General features: G+C 36.4%; 1 protein-coding gene and 1 long non-coding RNA gene across 3 annotated transcripts in view; one reads left to right on the forward strand and one right to left on the reverse strand.

Moving 5' to 3' along the window:
• XPOT (exportin for tRNA) overlaps nt 1-12228 on the forward strand; it is a 26351-nt gene extending 14123 nt beyond the window's left edge. The window contains exons 11-25 of the mRNA XM_084206603.1: nt 1171-1233; nt 2206-2330; nt 3209-3353; nt 3506-3625; nt 3808-3902; nt 4685-4754; nt 5052-5290; nt 5778-6063; nt 7282-7471; nt 8677-8793; nt 8878-8993; nt 9499-9546; nt 10463-10534; nt 11088-11144; nt 11663-12228. Coding sequence (XP_084062729.1) covers nt 1171-1233; nt 2206-2330; nt 3209-3353; nt 3506-3625; nt 3808-3902; nt 4685-4754; nt 5052-5290; nt 5778-6063; nt 7282-7471; nt 8677-8793; nt 8878-8993; nt 9499-9546; nt 10463-10534; nt 11088-11144; nt 11663-11689 — 1770 coding nt within the window. The 3' untranslated portion in view covers nt 11690-12228. The remainder of the gene's footprint in view (nt 1-1170; nt 1234-2205; nt 2331-3208; nt 3354-3505; nt 3626-3807; nt 3903-4684; nt 4755-5051; nt 5291-5777; nt 6064-7281; nt 7472-8676; nt 8794-8877; nt 8994-9498; nt 9547-10462; nt 10535-11087; nt 11145-11662) is intronic.
• LOC311154266 overlaps nt 10032-15531 on the reverse strand; it is a 5862-nt gene continuing 362 nt past the window's right edge. For both annotated transcript variants that reach the window (XR_014616192.1, XR_014616193.1), the window contains exons 2-3: nt 12658-12801; nt 10032-10544 (exon numbers count right to left, since the gene is read on the reverse strand). This is a non-coding gene — a long non-coding RNA (uncharacterized lncRNA). The remainder of the gene's footprint in view (nt 10545-12657; nt 12802-15531) is intronic.

Here is a 15531-nt window from a genome sequence, read left to right on the forward strand (position 1 = left end):
ATTTTGCAGTTATTTTAATTCTTAAATATCCCTTCTTACAGAGAAGCAGATACTTCTCACAGGTCATGGTGACACTTTGTGTCAAAGTATCTATTTCTGCAAGTCAACCAAGATTTCACCTCAGTAACTTAGGTTCAATCCATTGGTCCATTTAGATGTTGATGAATTTCAGGTTTTGCAGTAAAAATGAAAAATAGTAATCATGATTTATTTGTCAAAAGGTTTTTTGTTTCATTTTGTTTCATTTAGACTTAAGTAGAGCTAAGGTCAAGCCTTTATAGCTGCTTTAGGATGTACCGACAGTCCCTGCCAAGGTTATATTGCACTTCATTGCTGCTGCAAGTTATGGACAAAGTGTAGAGAGACCTTCCCATTGAGTGACAAGGTGCAGAAGGGGCCCTCTTGCTTTCTAAACTCCTCTAGAGAGAAGTCTAGGTGCAGCTGGATCCAGTCTATCTCCCAGACTTAGTCAATGGTTTATGTATAAAGGATTGCATAGGTAAAGCGTTTTGCAACTTTGTTCTGCACGATTAAGGATGGCAAACCAAATCTATAAATGATTGATTTTATTGATGTTGATGATCATGATTAGACTAAAAGTCTCAAATCAGAAGTATTTACCACATGCAATGGATAGTAGTTACAGGTACTACAGTATAGTATACCATTTCTTGAAGCAATGTTGAAACAGCAGTGTTAAAAATGGCAAAACAATATTGAATACAGATGGATGTTAACACACACCAATTACTATGGACTATTAGAGAAGTTGATGTTACAGCTAAGCTGAGTTATCCCTTTAAAATAGTGTCTTGGACAACCTGTTTAGTTTCCTCTGCCTAGTTTAGTCTTGATTGTTTTCCATGCAAACTGCACAGCACAAATTACAAGCAGGAAGTAAAGCTAGATAATACTATCAGAGACTGAAAGCTCCAAGAGGTCTACGCTGCCTATCTGGAATAGCATCTGTGTATTGTTTGGATGTAATCCATCTGTTTTGATTTGGACTGTTAACTTCTGCTAAACCTCTGAAAATAATCGTTTTAAAGGGACTAAAAATATTTGTAAACACATAACACTAGCTTCAATGTTTTCTGTACTGTAGTATTTTTCATGATTGTTTCTTATAACTTGTCTACTTCTATGCTTATTGTTCTGTTTTTATCCTAGGCAATCATGTTAGCTGTTATGAAGAAGTTGACATATGATGAAGAATATAATTTTGAAAATGAGGTATTGTGTTGTAGGAATAAACAGACATGTGCAACTTAATTATATGTAGCAAAACTTGCTCACGCTTAAAATATGCATTTTTCATGGACTAAAGATTTAAAGGTAGGAAGCAAGGGTCCATAGGCTGAGTTTTTTTCCTATATGGAAAGCTTCTAGGCATGTCCACATAGGACAAAATAACATAGTAAAGGTATATCCAAGCTGACAATATTGACTTTACAATATTTGTGGCTGTGTTTGTACAGAGTATTCCAAGGCAAATACAGCTGTGCTGATAACTAAACATAGCTGTTGAGGTTCACTGCAAGTTTGCATGTTTCTACATGTCACCTCTGTCTTGCAAAAATACATGAGAAATACTGTGTAATGAAACTTTCAAAAGAAGTGCTGCTTGAGCTACTGGAGACAGTCAAACCTCTGCAAAAATGAGCTAAGGGTGGGGTAAGGTCTTTGATTTCATTTTCCTTCCAGGCTTAACATCTCCATCAGCCAACAGTAATGATTGCGTATGTGAGACAGACTTCGTCCCAGGCTGTTGAGAGAGCAATAGTCTTAAAAGAGTTAACTTAAACTGTATCCAGTCCATCATAAATGTTGTCAGTCCAATTTTAAAATAAGCTAGATGCTAAGAAAGAATGTCTTTGAGGAGTGAGTCAATTTTTAAGAATTGGGTCAATAAGGCTTTGCCAAGAGCATTTTCTTTATTGTACTTTTGGCTGGTTTTCATTTTGGAAAGCCTTTTTAGTATGTTTCTGGACTGAATGCAGTGGATCTCAACATACTATATCCAGCCATAAAAGGAGCCTGCTGTTATGTTGCAAGAGCACTGGATGAGCATTATTGAATTCTCTGAGTGTGCTATACTGGTTTTGTATGTACATGTTTTTGCTTTGGGTGTATTTGTCTAAAATAGGCGTGGATGAATTTAAACATGAAAATAAGGACTTTACTGATGTGAATTTTTTTTGGTAGGGTGAAGATGAAGCAATGTTTGTGGAGTACAGAAAACAGTTGAAACTGTTGCTGGACAGACTTGCTCAGGTGTCACCAGAATTACTGTTGGCATCTGTCCGCAGAGTTTTTAACACTACACTTCAGTAAGTTGAGGTTTATAACTTGATTTGTATGAAGCCTTTTTGGGGTTTGTTTTTTATTTTCCTTTTGTAAACCATCAGTCTGTAGTGAAATGTGTGATACAGAAAGGTGAAGTCAATTGACAGAATGAGCTCATTACAACTTAGTGATAAATATGGCTTTGTATCATCTGTTACTCAGCTCCTTAGAAAGAAAAAGCCTTCTTTTGTAATCTTAAATGGCAGCTTTTCTTTCCTAGAGATGTTTCTTGATCTTTGTCACTTACCTACATATCACCAGCTGTTTGGAGAGGTGTTCACTTTACCACATGTCATAAGAGTGTCTTTGAGGTGTAAATATTATGTATTACTTTTATCAGTAAACAAGGTTGGATGGGGGGCGGGGGGGGGCAAATCTAAGTGAAGTATTTTTATTTTAAAAAAAAAGTAGATCTAATCCTGGAAGCTGCACACAAGTAAAGAAACATTACTAGTTCCCTGGCTAGGAGGAGAGTTTTGTGTATACAAATAGAAATCCAGTATTGTTTGTGGCCACCTTGTACCTTAACTGAGTCTCTTCTTATGTGAAGCTGAATGGCTTGTCCTCGTGTCATAGTAGGTGTGTTTGTATCTAAATAAGCACAATAGAAATCTGTAGCTTTCAAGTGGAAATTGGCAAAAGAAAGTTGGTGATCTGATGAGAAGGTGGTATTTTTGAGGATAAAGTCTCTCAGAAGCATCTTGAATAAGTGCCTGAGCCTTCCAGTGTTTTACTTAGTTTAAATCTGTTCTTTTTATGCTGTGCATCTGAAGAAGTCTCAAAAGAAAACATTAACATGGTATAATTGTGAATATTTCAGAAAGTACTAAAGACTAACATGATCTTCATATTCTTTCTCTAGGAACTGGCAGACTACACGATTTATGGAAGTAGAAGTGGCAATAAGGCTGCTGTATATGTTGGCTGAGGCTCTTCCTGTATCTCATGGTGCTCATTTCTCTGGTGATGTTACTAAAGCTACAGCTTTACAAGACATGATGAGAACGGTAAGCATGTCTTGAGAGCTTTTAAAAAGTGCCACTAAAGCCTAGAATGTTTCAGTTCAAATGGCTTGGTGTAATGACCAGCATGTCACTTATGCTGTAGTTAGGTTTTCTAAACAGCTAAAATACTAACTTGCCAATGCTTTTATTTGTAGCTGGTGACTTCTGGTGTTAGTGCCTATCAACACACATCAGTGACCCTGGAATTTTTTGAAACAGTGGTTAGATATGAAAAATTCTTCGCTGTTGAACCTCAGCACATTCCAACTGTACTAGTAAGTTTCATTTAGTTTACATTTTTAACTAGGTGAAGCTAGTTAAATTCTTCAGACTTGAGAAATTTTCCTATTCTCTGAAGGTTCCTAAGGAAGCTGGGTTTCTTAACTTGTTGAATGATTAGATTTTCCCCCCTGCTTTGTTTAGACACTCTAAGACTGAGATGCTTTATTGATTGCAGATGGCATTTTTAGATCACCGTGGTCTTCGTCATACAAGTCCCAAAGTACGGAGTCGAACAGCTTACCTCTTTTCCAGATTTGTCAAGTCTCTTAAGTGAGTAAATAAATGGCACTGAATTTACTGCATACAACACTTCTGTATGTCCCAGTTGTCATTGGAACAGCCTGGGTTTCAGATGGACTGCAATGAAGTAAAATACCAATGCAGTGCTCTAGCAGCATTGTTCTACTGTGTAATACTAAAGTAGTAGTGGAAATATTTGTCACAGCACAAAGTGGAATACATATGCCTGGTTTATTTTGATCAGATGTAAAAGCTGATCAACAATAAAAATGCCTTTTCTACTTTTTCTCAGTAAGCAGAGCTGAGTGTGAGTGGTTCTGGAGACTTTCAAGAATAACTATTCCCTGTCCCTAACTAAAATTTGAATTCATGATGAATTCAAAATTTGAAAATTTGAATTCATGATGAAGTTTACTCAGTGTATGAGTCCTTTGAACAGTGCTGTCCTTTTGGTCTTATTTCACAGGCATGCATTTAATTTAGAGACAGAAGAAGCTCAGAGATGGCTCAGATTTCAGTATGCTTTTATTTTTTCAACTGTTCAAAATACTTCACTTAAATCATGCATATTTTTTTAAAATGAGGGAAAGAAAGAAATGGTTATTTCCCACTATGCCATGTATTTATTTGGCATACCACTAGCATCATACCCATAAGCCAGATTTTTCTGCAGCAGTGCTTTGATATTTAAAGGGGATTCCTATATGGAGAAGGCAGTTTTGCATCTAACTTCACAGCTTACATAATGTATCTTGAAACCTGTAAAAATGTATGTGCTTCTAAGTAGTGTTATGTACTTGTGTTTACTTCAGTAAGCAAATGAATCCCTTCATTGAAGATGTTCTGAACAGGATACAAGACTTGATGGAACTTTCTCCTCCTGTGAGTATTTGCAGTAGGTTTTTTTTAATGAGTGAGGCTTGCACTTAACAGTGTGCCTGACTACTTGCTGAATTGTAAGCTTAGCATGCAGACATTTAAGCACAAATAATTATCCTGCTTTTTTGTGTGAGATTACTTGCACACCTTACTTTGTACCTAATTGTAATAATCTTGCTTATGTGGGTTTCTGGGAGTATAGGTTAGAGATGGATGTATATATAGAAGGCTATAAACTTTTGAGAAGACAGCCTTGATAGAGAACACTTAGTGAATTATGCCTGTTATCTTCCATTGTAGGAAAATGGCTACCAGGCGCTGTTAAGCAGTGATGATCAACTTTTCATTTATGAAACAGCTGGAGTGTTAATAGTTAACAGTGAATACTCTGCAGAAAGAAAACAGGTTCTGATGAGGAATTTGTTGACTCCGCTGATGGAGAAGTTCAAAGTATTGTTAGAAAAACTGATGATGGCACAAGATGAGGACAGACAGATGGCACTGGCTGACTGCCTCAATCATGCTGTTGGGTTTGCTAGGTAGGTACAGCACAGTAACATTCTATGTTTCTGGTTTGAGTAAAAGGGAAATACAAAGCCTTTATTGGGAGGAGGGACTGAGATTTCTATTTATTGACCTAGAAAGTCATCAGTGGTTGTGGAATTTGTGATAGCTGAGAAAATAAGTTAAGTCCCCTTAGAAGAGTCTGCTTTGGATGTATATACAGAGAATATTGAGCAAGTGCATAATGAATAAGCATCTATTTCTTTGCTCCAAGAATTGTATGGAGCTAATCTAATCATATGTCATTGGTAAATTGTTAGAATTTAATTCTCAGAAACTGCCAAAGTGATGCTACTTCATATGAAAGTATTCTGTTCATTACTTCCACTGTCTGGCTCCCAGTTCATGAAATGGAGCATTGTAGTTTAGTGCCTGGGTTGGAAAGCATTTGTTGTCAGTGTTACTGCTTCTTCATTGTACTGGAATGTGAGCTTTTATAAAACTTGATGTGTGCTTTTACAGCCGGACCAGCAAGGCTTTCAGCAATAAGCAAACTGTAAAGCAGTGTGGATGCTCAGAGGTTTATCTGGACTGCTTACAAACGTTTCTGCCAGCTCTCAGTTGCCCATTGCAAAAGGAAGTTCTGAGAAGCGGTGTCCGCACTTTCCTTCATCGCATGATTATTTGCCTAGAGGAAGAAGTTCTTCCGTTCATTCCTTCCGCCTCTGAACACATGCTTAAAGATTGTGAAGCAAAAGATCTTCAAGAATTCATTCCTCTTATAAACCAAATAACAGCTAAGTTTAAGGTATGATAGTACATAAGCTTTTCAGGGTCAAAGTGTTGCTGAGAGATCTTCATGTCTAGTTCCAGAAAAACAGTTATGTGTCAGAAACCTCCTTAAAAATTAGCAAGTGTATTTTGAAGGCTGCTATTGGGAAACACTGTTTTTGATCACAGTCATATGTTGCTGGACCCACGGTGATTAAATGACTGATTTTTTTCTTTGATTAGTCTTAAATGTTTCTATTGTGTTAAATTTTTTTTATTTGATATTTTCAAATATTACTTGCATCACAAATTTTTCTTATTGACACAATTAACTTCATGCTCTCCACTGAAGTTTTAAGCTAATGTTGCAAATTAGCTTACAAATACGCACAAGCTTTGAAGTGAATTCTCATCTTTTATAATGAGATTTCCAGAAGATACAGAAATATCAAATATGTGTATAAGGAGGAATATAGACTTATATCTGGGAAAACAGATAATTAAAAATAGCCTGTGAAAGATGAGGAAGGTAAAATAAAAAAGTCACAGGAGCAAGGTGGGAAAAATACCATGTTGAGGTGTAATGTTTTAAGTCTGTATGATACAGTACTATTCTTATTGTAACATGGTAAAATAAAGATCCTAGCTTCTACAGTCTCATCTTGAATACTTTAAAGGCATAGCAAAGAGAAGATAAAAGGTAAAATCTTGCTTAAGCATTAACAAATTAACATAGGAGTTGTTTCTTTGTGGAATTCTGATGTGACTGAATAGCACATGCCTTCAGTTTTTCAATTCATAATTAATTTAGTGCCCTTACATATATTTTACGCTAAAAGTGTTGTGACAAGTTTATTCCGTAATGCCAGTAGGAAAAATTTAGTAATCCTTAAAAAAATTTCTATAAAAGCTGGCCTGTTGCCAGTTTTAACATCTTAGAGATGGTATTTCAGGATATTTGAAATTGTCTGTCTGAACAGAAGAATGAAAAATCCTGAAAAACCTTTTCCTACACAAAATGAGGCTAGACAGGACTAGTTATTTCTGTGCAAAAGGCTTAAAATAGGTGGTGTGTAAGTCAAGGTGCAGTAATGTTCATAGTGACCCTGATGCAGCTTGCTGTGTTGTAAGTAATTATATGAAATTACTAACATTAAAAGTGGATCCAAGCTGAGAATTCTAACAAGACTTTAGTTCTAACTTCTTAATGTTCAATTTCTCTTTTTGAGCTGACACACTCTTCTGATCCTCACAGACACAGGTTTCGCCTTTTCTGCAACAGATGTTTATGCCACTACTTCATGCTATTTTTGAGGTGTTGCTCCTTCCAGCAGAAGAAAATGACCAGTCTGCTGCTCTAGAAAAACAAATGTTACGGAGGAGTTACTTTGCTTTTCTGCAGACAGTAACTGGCAGTGGAATGAGTGAAGTCATAGCTAATCAAGGTAAGGAGTCAAGTTTCTTAAAGGATAGTACTATGGATATTCTCACCTACATTTTATTTAAGGAAATTATTAGCCCAGTTCCTGGCAAGTACTAATAACTGTCTTACAACAGAATGGATTAATGGAAATACTGTGTTCAGCTTGCCTGATTCAAATTACCTGTTGTACAGGAATTTGGGGTTTTGAAATCAAGCTATAATAGGCATATTCTTCCTATTGATCTTTTCAGCTTAATGTGATCACTCTGCCTGTTAAGACAAGAACACTGTATCCTGTCTTCCTGTATCATTGTACTTCTCTGGTGGAGATCCTACACCACATACCAATATATAGCAGTGTTCAGACTGCTGGGCAAGATCACTCACAGCTGCCACTATTCATTCTGTATATTTTTGGAAGGACACATCAGTAAATCCTGTAAACTTTTATTACTGTTGCCTGATCTTGTTATCCATGGTAGAAGGCATCATGTGACTTAGTATATATGGAATTACCAGGTTTTCCTCACCTTTACTGGCCAGATGCAAATTAATTATTTTTCACAGTGGGAATTTGAAGTCAGACATCTAGTTGCTTGATACTTTAAGTGATTCTTTCTATTTAAATTCCATCAAAATGGATAGGGACTTCAGAAAGTTTAAAATTACTCATCTGGTAAGTGAAGCTCAAAATTTTCTCCCCGTCCTAAAATGGTGGTAATACTGCTGGAACCAGAAAAAGTAGTGAGAGCTTTCTTGAAAGAGGCACTTGGTAGTTGTGATGGGCCAAGACATTTTTAAAGAGATCAAACAAATATGCATAGATGCAGCACAGAAATTTTAAATGCTTGAAAAATAGCTTATGCTGCAAGATAAGTTAACTACTTCAGTGCTGCTGAGTTTTAATTAACACTTCCAAGTTTGGTAGAGAGGACAAAATTTTTATTTGTAAACAGGTCAAAGTACTGCCCTCACCATTGTGTGTGTTTAAGGCCAGAAGAGCAATTTAAATCTCCAAACTTAAAAAAAAAAAAAAAAAAAACCTAAATAAGAGTTGTCTTGCATCGTAGGGGAAACTTCCCAAAAATATTTGAGATTTGTGCAAAAAAGAGCTATTTTGAAGTTGAAGCATATCTTCCAGGTCAGTATTTATATAAAATAGTGTATGAGTACCAAAACATTTTAGGCTGCAGTTGGAAGTGACAAATTCATTTTAATGTGTTTAAGGTGCAGAGAATGTGGAACGTGTGTTATTCACTGTCATTCAAGGAGCGGTGGATTACCCAGATCCTATTGCACAGAAGACTTGTTTTATTATTCTATCTAAACTGGTGGAGCTCTGGGGTAAGAATGTCTTTCCAGAATTCCTTTTCATCTGCTACTACCCATGAAGAAGTAATAGAACTGGAATTTTTTTTTTCTTTTTAGGAGGTAAAGATGGACCAGTAGGTTTTGCAGACTTTGTCTACAAGCACATTGTTCCTGCATGTTTCTTAGCACCTTTGAAGCAAACGTTTGACTTAGCAGATGCCCAGACAGTACTGGTGTGTATTATGGATTTTTTTTTTCCTTTCATTCCTGTGAGGCAGACTGAAGCTAACAAACCTACAGTAGCCATGGGGTACAAAAGATTGTAATCTCAGAAATAGTCCCTTAGGTTTTGCTGGATTTTTTTACATTGAGGTATCTGTATGATTAATTATTGGATATTCTGGTGGTGTATCCTGTAGTTTACCTAGGCTCAAAGTCAATTGGAGATCTAAGTATTTAACATTGATCTGCATTACCTATTAACTAATGTTCAGTGAAAGCAAATACCCAGAGTGGGCTGTTCTCTAGTTCATTTTGGATTCAGTTGTACAGAAGTTTTTCTGATTTTCTGATGAGTGGAACAAAACCTGGAAGGTCAAGGCTTGGCATTGTGTGAGGGGAAAATGAAGGGATAATGGCATGAACTAGCCCTTGTTTTGGGTCTTATGAGGTTCTTCAGCTTTGAATAGTGAACCAGTAGAGCAATGCAACAGTCTAATGCTCTGTATTTCATTTCAGGCTTTATCAGAATGTGCAGTGACATTAAAAACAATTCATCTCAAAAGGGTAAGCTTCATCATACTTCATAGGGAATAATAATAGGTTTCTTTCTAGCAGTTTTATCAATTTCCAAAAGTTAGATACTTACTAGGATGAATTCCTACTGTACTGTTATACAAAATAACAGGATGATCATAATGCTGTGCATGGATACAGGATCCAGCTGTTGTACCTCTTGCTAAAATAATGCAAAATACTGACTCTTGATTAAGGAGAAAAATCAGCTCACTTTGTTGCTGTTCTAGTTCCAGGGTAACTTATGTGAATTAGTAACACTGATTCACTTTCCTTTGGTAGATCTGTTGGATTATGTTTGTATTCTGCCAGCTTGTGCAGTAATCTCTCCTGTACTGAAACTTAACTGATAAATATAGGTAAAGAAAACAAAAACTGAAGTGTTAATCAAAATGTTTGTTTCACTCAAAGGTTTGGATATTGCATTTTATTATTGCTTAGTTCACTGCAGATTACATAGTCAATGTTACAAGAGAAGTACTGTGTTCATCTTCTCTTGGCTACTGAATTTTGCAGTGGGAGTAGTATGGTAAAGCAGTAGGCAGATGCTAATACCCAATTATTTTATTTCTTCCAAATGTCAGATAGTTAATTATGGAGACAACTCTAATTTCACTATCTCTTACAGCTGACATGTAACAAACTGTTTGGCTCTATTGTATTTCTTACTTCAGTGCAACTTTTAGTGCATTTTTCTTCTGCGTAACAAAAGATACCAAATTGCAGTAGAACCTTTAATGCCAGGATTGAGAAATCTTTTTATGTGCTAACAGCTGAGAATAACTTAAACATTTGAAAAGCATTCATTTTCTGTGAAATGGTGATGTAGACCACCATACAGTATAGGGCTATAATTTTTCCATCTGTAAAAAAATGCATGAAGAAAATGTGTACTGCTTTTCTTTAGGGTCCTGAGTGCATTCAGTATCTTCAGCAAGAGTATTTGCCTTCTTTGCAAGTTGCTCCTGAGATAATCCAGGTAGGAGTTCCTAAAAGAAGATTTGGAAAACTCTTTAACAATCATAAGTGTTAAATGGGGAGAAATGGATATTTACAAAGTTAACCTCCTTTCATCTCAAAATTTACTCAGTTATTGCATATGAGAATAGGATTAATTTATCACAAGGAATAAAGATACTGCAAGGGTATCTTGCAAAAAAAACCCCAAAAAACCAAGCCTAGTGCATCTAACTGTCTAAACAATCTTCCTACTTTAATTCAAATTTAAACTTGAAGATATCCTTGTAGATAGTCCTATTTCTGTCTCCTCAGCTAAAAGTGAACAAGATATCCTGTATTTGAAAAAAAAACCAAACCACGAAACAAATAGTTTTTCACCCTAGAGTGCATTTAGACTATCATAGGCTTTTACAAATGTTTATCCATAACATGCTTTTCTTCGGTTGTACATTAGGGAAAATACAAATTAATACCAATGGCTTTACATATGAATGTATCTCAGGTTGCTTTGTTGCTTCACTTAGTTACTTCTTACTCGTTGCGTTTAGTTATTTCTTTATTTTTTCTTACAGGAATTCTGTCAAGCACTTCAGCAGCCTGATGCGAAAGTTTTTAAAAACTACTTAAAGGTATAAAGTTTTTTTTCTTTCAATAGCTTTTAGTTCCATTTGAACTTTACCATACCATTCAGTCATAGTAGTGACTTGAAGTAAAACCAAAATACTGAATTGTTAATAGTTTTCAGTAGATTCCTATTGGGAATCTCAAAGGAGCAAAGCAGTTAATTGGAAAGACAACAAACAAAAACAAACCTGCATCTTTAAAATGGTCACTCATTCTTAGCACCTTGCCATCTCAGTAGTTTGATATTCTTGTGGCTTTTGTTTAATAGCAGAAAAAGCAATAGTGTGATGCTATAATTGTAGAGTGTCAGAACAGATCATTTTGATGGTGTGAGCATAAACAAATAGTACCCCTTAAACAAAGAGCATAAACAAAGCACCCCTTAACAAAGTCATACCCTTAATGTGTTAACCATTATGTTAAACACAAAAATTAGCTCTGTGGAACAAATCTTTTTATACCTCAAACATTCCATGTCTTACATTTCCTTTGTTTTTAATTTTTTTAAAATAATTTTTTGCAGGTTTTTTTCCAGCGAGCCAAGCCCTAAGGAAAGTACTGGAATCTCATGTACCTGTTTCCATAATGCAGAACTCTGGTTGTTAATTTATAAAAATGCTAACTCTTGTGCCATTCAAACTGGTCTTGTTTTTAAGAAATGTTGCTTTGTGCTCACATCAGATGTACTTTAACCTTCTGCAAAAAAGAAATGCAAATTCCCCACCTGTGTCTCAGACATGAAGGTATGTGACAACATTAAAAATTATCTGTATACACAAACTTTTATTATGTATAGGATGAGTTAAGCTTACACTGTAACACATACAGCAAGGAAATGACACTTATTTTTTAAATTAAATGAATTAAATGTAAAAATACCTTCAGACCATAGCAATGGTTATAAAAATGTGTACATTTTTGATACGGAGTAAAATGTTTTAATAAGACATAAAATTCATTTGTTCATGTATGGTGACATGAAAATAAAGCAATCAAAGTCCTTCTTGTAGATAGTCATTTTATTGAAGTTGTCTTAATGATAAAATATATATATACCTCCTATAAAGCAGATTGGTGTAATAAATGATTTCACTTAAAAGTAGCATCTGGTTCTATCTTTTTTTTACAAAAACAATAAAATTTGATGCAGTGAAATGTCTAAGTCTCTCTGAATCATTTTAGCTGAATCTTTTACAGCATTCTTGAATCTTCTGGCTGTTATATCTGAGTAGAACCTGGCAATTTTTCTGGTGCTTAGGTAATAGATTATATTGCTCCCTTGCATGTGGAAGATCCTGGCAGAAAGAGAGAATTGCATTCACTGCAATATTTCAGTAGCATCAATGGTCTATACAGTGACTTTTAGCAGAATGCTTCTACTTTTATTTTTTTAATTCTCTAATGTGACAGGTTTTTATAGCTATCTCATAAGGGCAGGGGAAAGTTTGAGTCTTGCCATGCATGGGATTTATAACACTTTCCTCATGAACTAATGTCCATAGTAAAAAGCTGACTTACCTCTAGTGTAATTAGATGAGCATTTTTCCTAGACTCTGGGGTGCCGTGTTCTTCATTCACTTTAATTGAAAAATAAATGGGAAGGTGGGTCAGAAGCAGCATCCAGGATCAGTGTGGTGATGTTTTGAGCATTTTCATTTTTCCCTGAGGGAAGAAAGTACTGTTACTGCCTTCAATAGGACAGTATTACTTTTGTAAGATTTTGTTCCTGATTTATGTGTTTAATCAAAAGTTTCTTTTTATTTGATTTGTTGTATCATAGAATGAGTGTCTGTCGTGCTTTTCATATTTCCTAGTTTCACAGTACTGTTTCCCTCCCTTTGCTGCCATACCAATGCTCCATTTCATCTTCTCCCATACACTAGAAGGCTTCCCTCTCTGGCTTGGTGCTTTCCAGGTGCTGCTGTTCTGCACCTCCCTGGCATGAAGGCTGCACCCCTGACACTGGCTGAGGATCTGCTGTCAGTCTTCTGTGTCTGTCTTGGCCTCCTCCCCCACAGTTATGGAAGCTTTACCACACCAAGGGGAGAGCTTTCAGTAGGCAGATTATGAAGTGAACAATAAAGCTTTTTGGGTTTGAGTCACTATTAGTTTTTATATGGGAATTAGGGTTTTGCCTTCTCAAGTAAGGGCAGTACTGCTAAGAAGATGATTTAGCTGTTAACAAATTAGACCCTCATGAGGAAAGTCTTTAAACTGGCCTCTTCCAAAAGACAGTCTTTTCCTTCTTCAATCCACCATCCTTCACCACTCCTGTAGGCCCTTTGTGCCAAATCTGGAGCTCCTCTGTGCCCATAATCAGCTATCCAGGAAGCTGAAGCAGTAGAAACACTTCCCCCGCACAGTGTGTTGCCGGCTTTGGTGGTGGCAGGTGAGAACAGATAGAAAGCCGAGTGAGCCAAGTGTGTAGGCTGGAGCTGTGTGTAGCACCCATTATGTGGGTGTGCCTCTGTTATAAACTTGTACCCTGCCCTCCCATCCATCACTGAACAAGTATCCTGTAGGATGAGTAGTCTGTATCTTCAGAGAATGTAAGTTGGTTCAGCTTGAAGAATTAAAAAAGGATTGTTTATTCTTGTATGCTTTGACTGTTCAATCAGCATACTGTCCTGTTGGGGCTTAAGCAATGTGAGCTGTAAAGCGGCACCTGTGGGGTAGTTTCTGTATCTTTAGCCTAACACGTAATTACTGATTCTGGCTACAAGCAGGTTTTTGGTCTTTTCTGTTTTTTTTTTTTGTAATTTCCTTCAGTGGTGTAGATGGCACAGCTGCTGTATCACAGTTGGGTTTGTGGTGGGTATGAAGTGCCTAGTAACATTCTTTGCAAAAAACCAAGGTTTAGAAAGGTAATTGCTGGGTTTCTCCATCTTTACTTTGAAAAAGTGGATTCCTGCTGTGCATGTTTTTTTTTGACATCTGGACAGAGAAGTTCACTACTTGCCCCCAAAGAGAAATCTAGTGATGTATCTCATAATCAAGAGTGTGAACTAGATCCTTCAGGCAGTGTTTAGATACTTTGAACATATTATGAAAACTACTCAAGTACATGGTGACTCTCAGGGATGGTCTTGTGCAGAGCCAGAAGTTGCAACTCAAGGATCCTTGGTAGATCCCTTCCAACTCAGCATATTCTATGACTGTGATAGTTTTTGTGGGGTAGAAGGGGAAGAACATAAGAGATAAATGAGAGTACTCCATGGAGAGATTGGGTTGACAGTCACAGTTTATCCTTTTCCAGGCAAACATTAATGATCTCTTTTCAAGGCTGCACCAAACACAACCACCTGCAGCTTTCCTATATGACTTAATATTGTTGTGGTCAAAGTCCCCCTATATCTAGACTGAAGGTGTTTAAAATCATCATCACAGTGGTAATTCCTTTAGTGTATGAGGCAAATTGCCTCTTGTAAAGAGTATTTAAATGAAAAACACAACTGCAAGTCTTTCTAAGATGAGGCACCTTTTCCAGAGAGATGGTACCTTTTATTTACAAGCTGGTGTAATGGCTAAAGACTGATAGGCTTTCAGGCCTGTGTGGCTACAGACTGCTGAATTTGTGAACATGAATGAGAATCCAAATACAAGAGAGGTGAGGAATACCAAAAGTTTTACTTGTATGTTAAAAACAAATGGAAGCAAGCAAAGTAAAAAAAATTCTAGCATGAAACTGCAATGGCAGTTTCTTTTTTTCTGTCCGTTTTCTCCTGTTCTTAAATTGGGCATGTTTTGAAAGATGCAAGGACAGAACACAAATACCGTAGGGAACTATCCCCTCTACACTACAGCATTATAAAGCAAAGTTCAGATGCCAACAAATGGGGAACATAAATTTAGCATTTATATTAAGACCATAAATGCATCCATGTATCAGTTTCACTATGGAGAACTTCGGAAAAACCTTAGTGTCCCGTAACAAGTGAAGCTGAGAAAGTCTGAACTTCTGATAAAAATCATGACAGGTAAGAGAATAAGAGCAAAGAAAGCCTGGGAGCAAGAGGCTGCTGTCAGTTCCTCAAGAAAACGGGCTTCCAAGATTTGGGAAGATGGCAACTCTAAACAAGAAATACAGAACATCAAAAGAGGGATCGTCTTGGAAGGAAAATTTCAGTATTTTCTCACTATAATTATGATCAGATTACATTATACATAAATTATAAAGCTATCAATATTTCATTATCTAGATCATTTACTGGAAAAGAACCATTACCGAGGAGACAAAAAACACATAGCAAGGGATAAATCAGCCGAGAACTTTGATTTAAAACATATCAGTAACAACTAAGCGGGAGCGAGAATGTGAGAACTGCCACGACTTCCTGCGGTTTTAATGAGGTGAAACAGAAATTACAGGGGGCGGGAAGACATTTCTCCAGG

Source organism: Fringilla coelebs (assembly GCF_963513975.1).
Source record: "Fringilla coelebs genome assembly, chromosome: 5".
NCBI classification, from domain to species: Eukaryota; Metazoa; Chordata; class Aves; order Passeriformes; family Fringillidae; genus Fringilla; species Fringilla coelebs.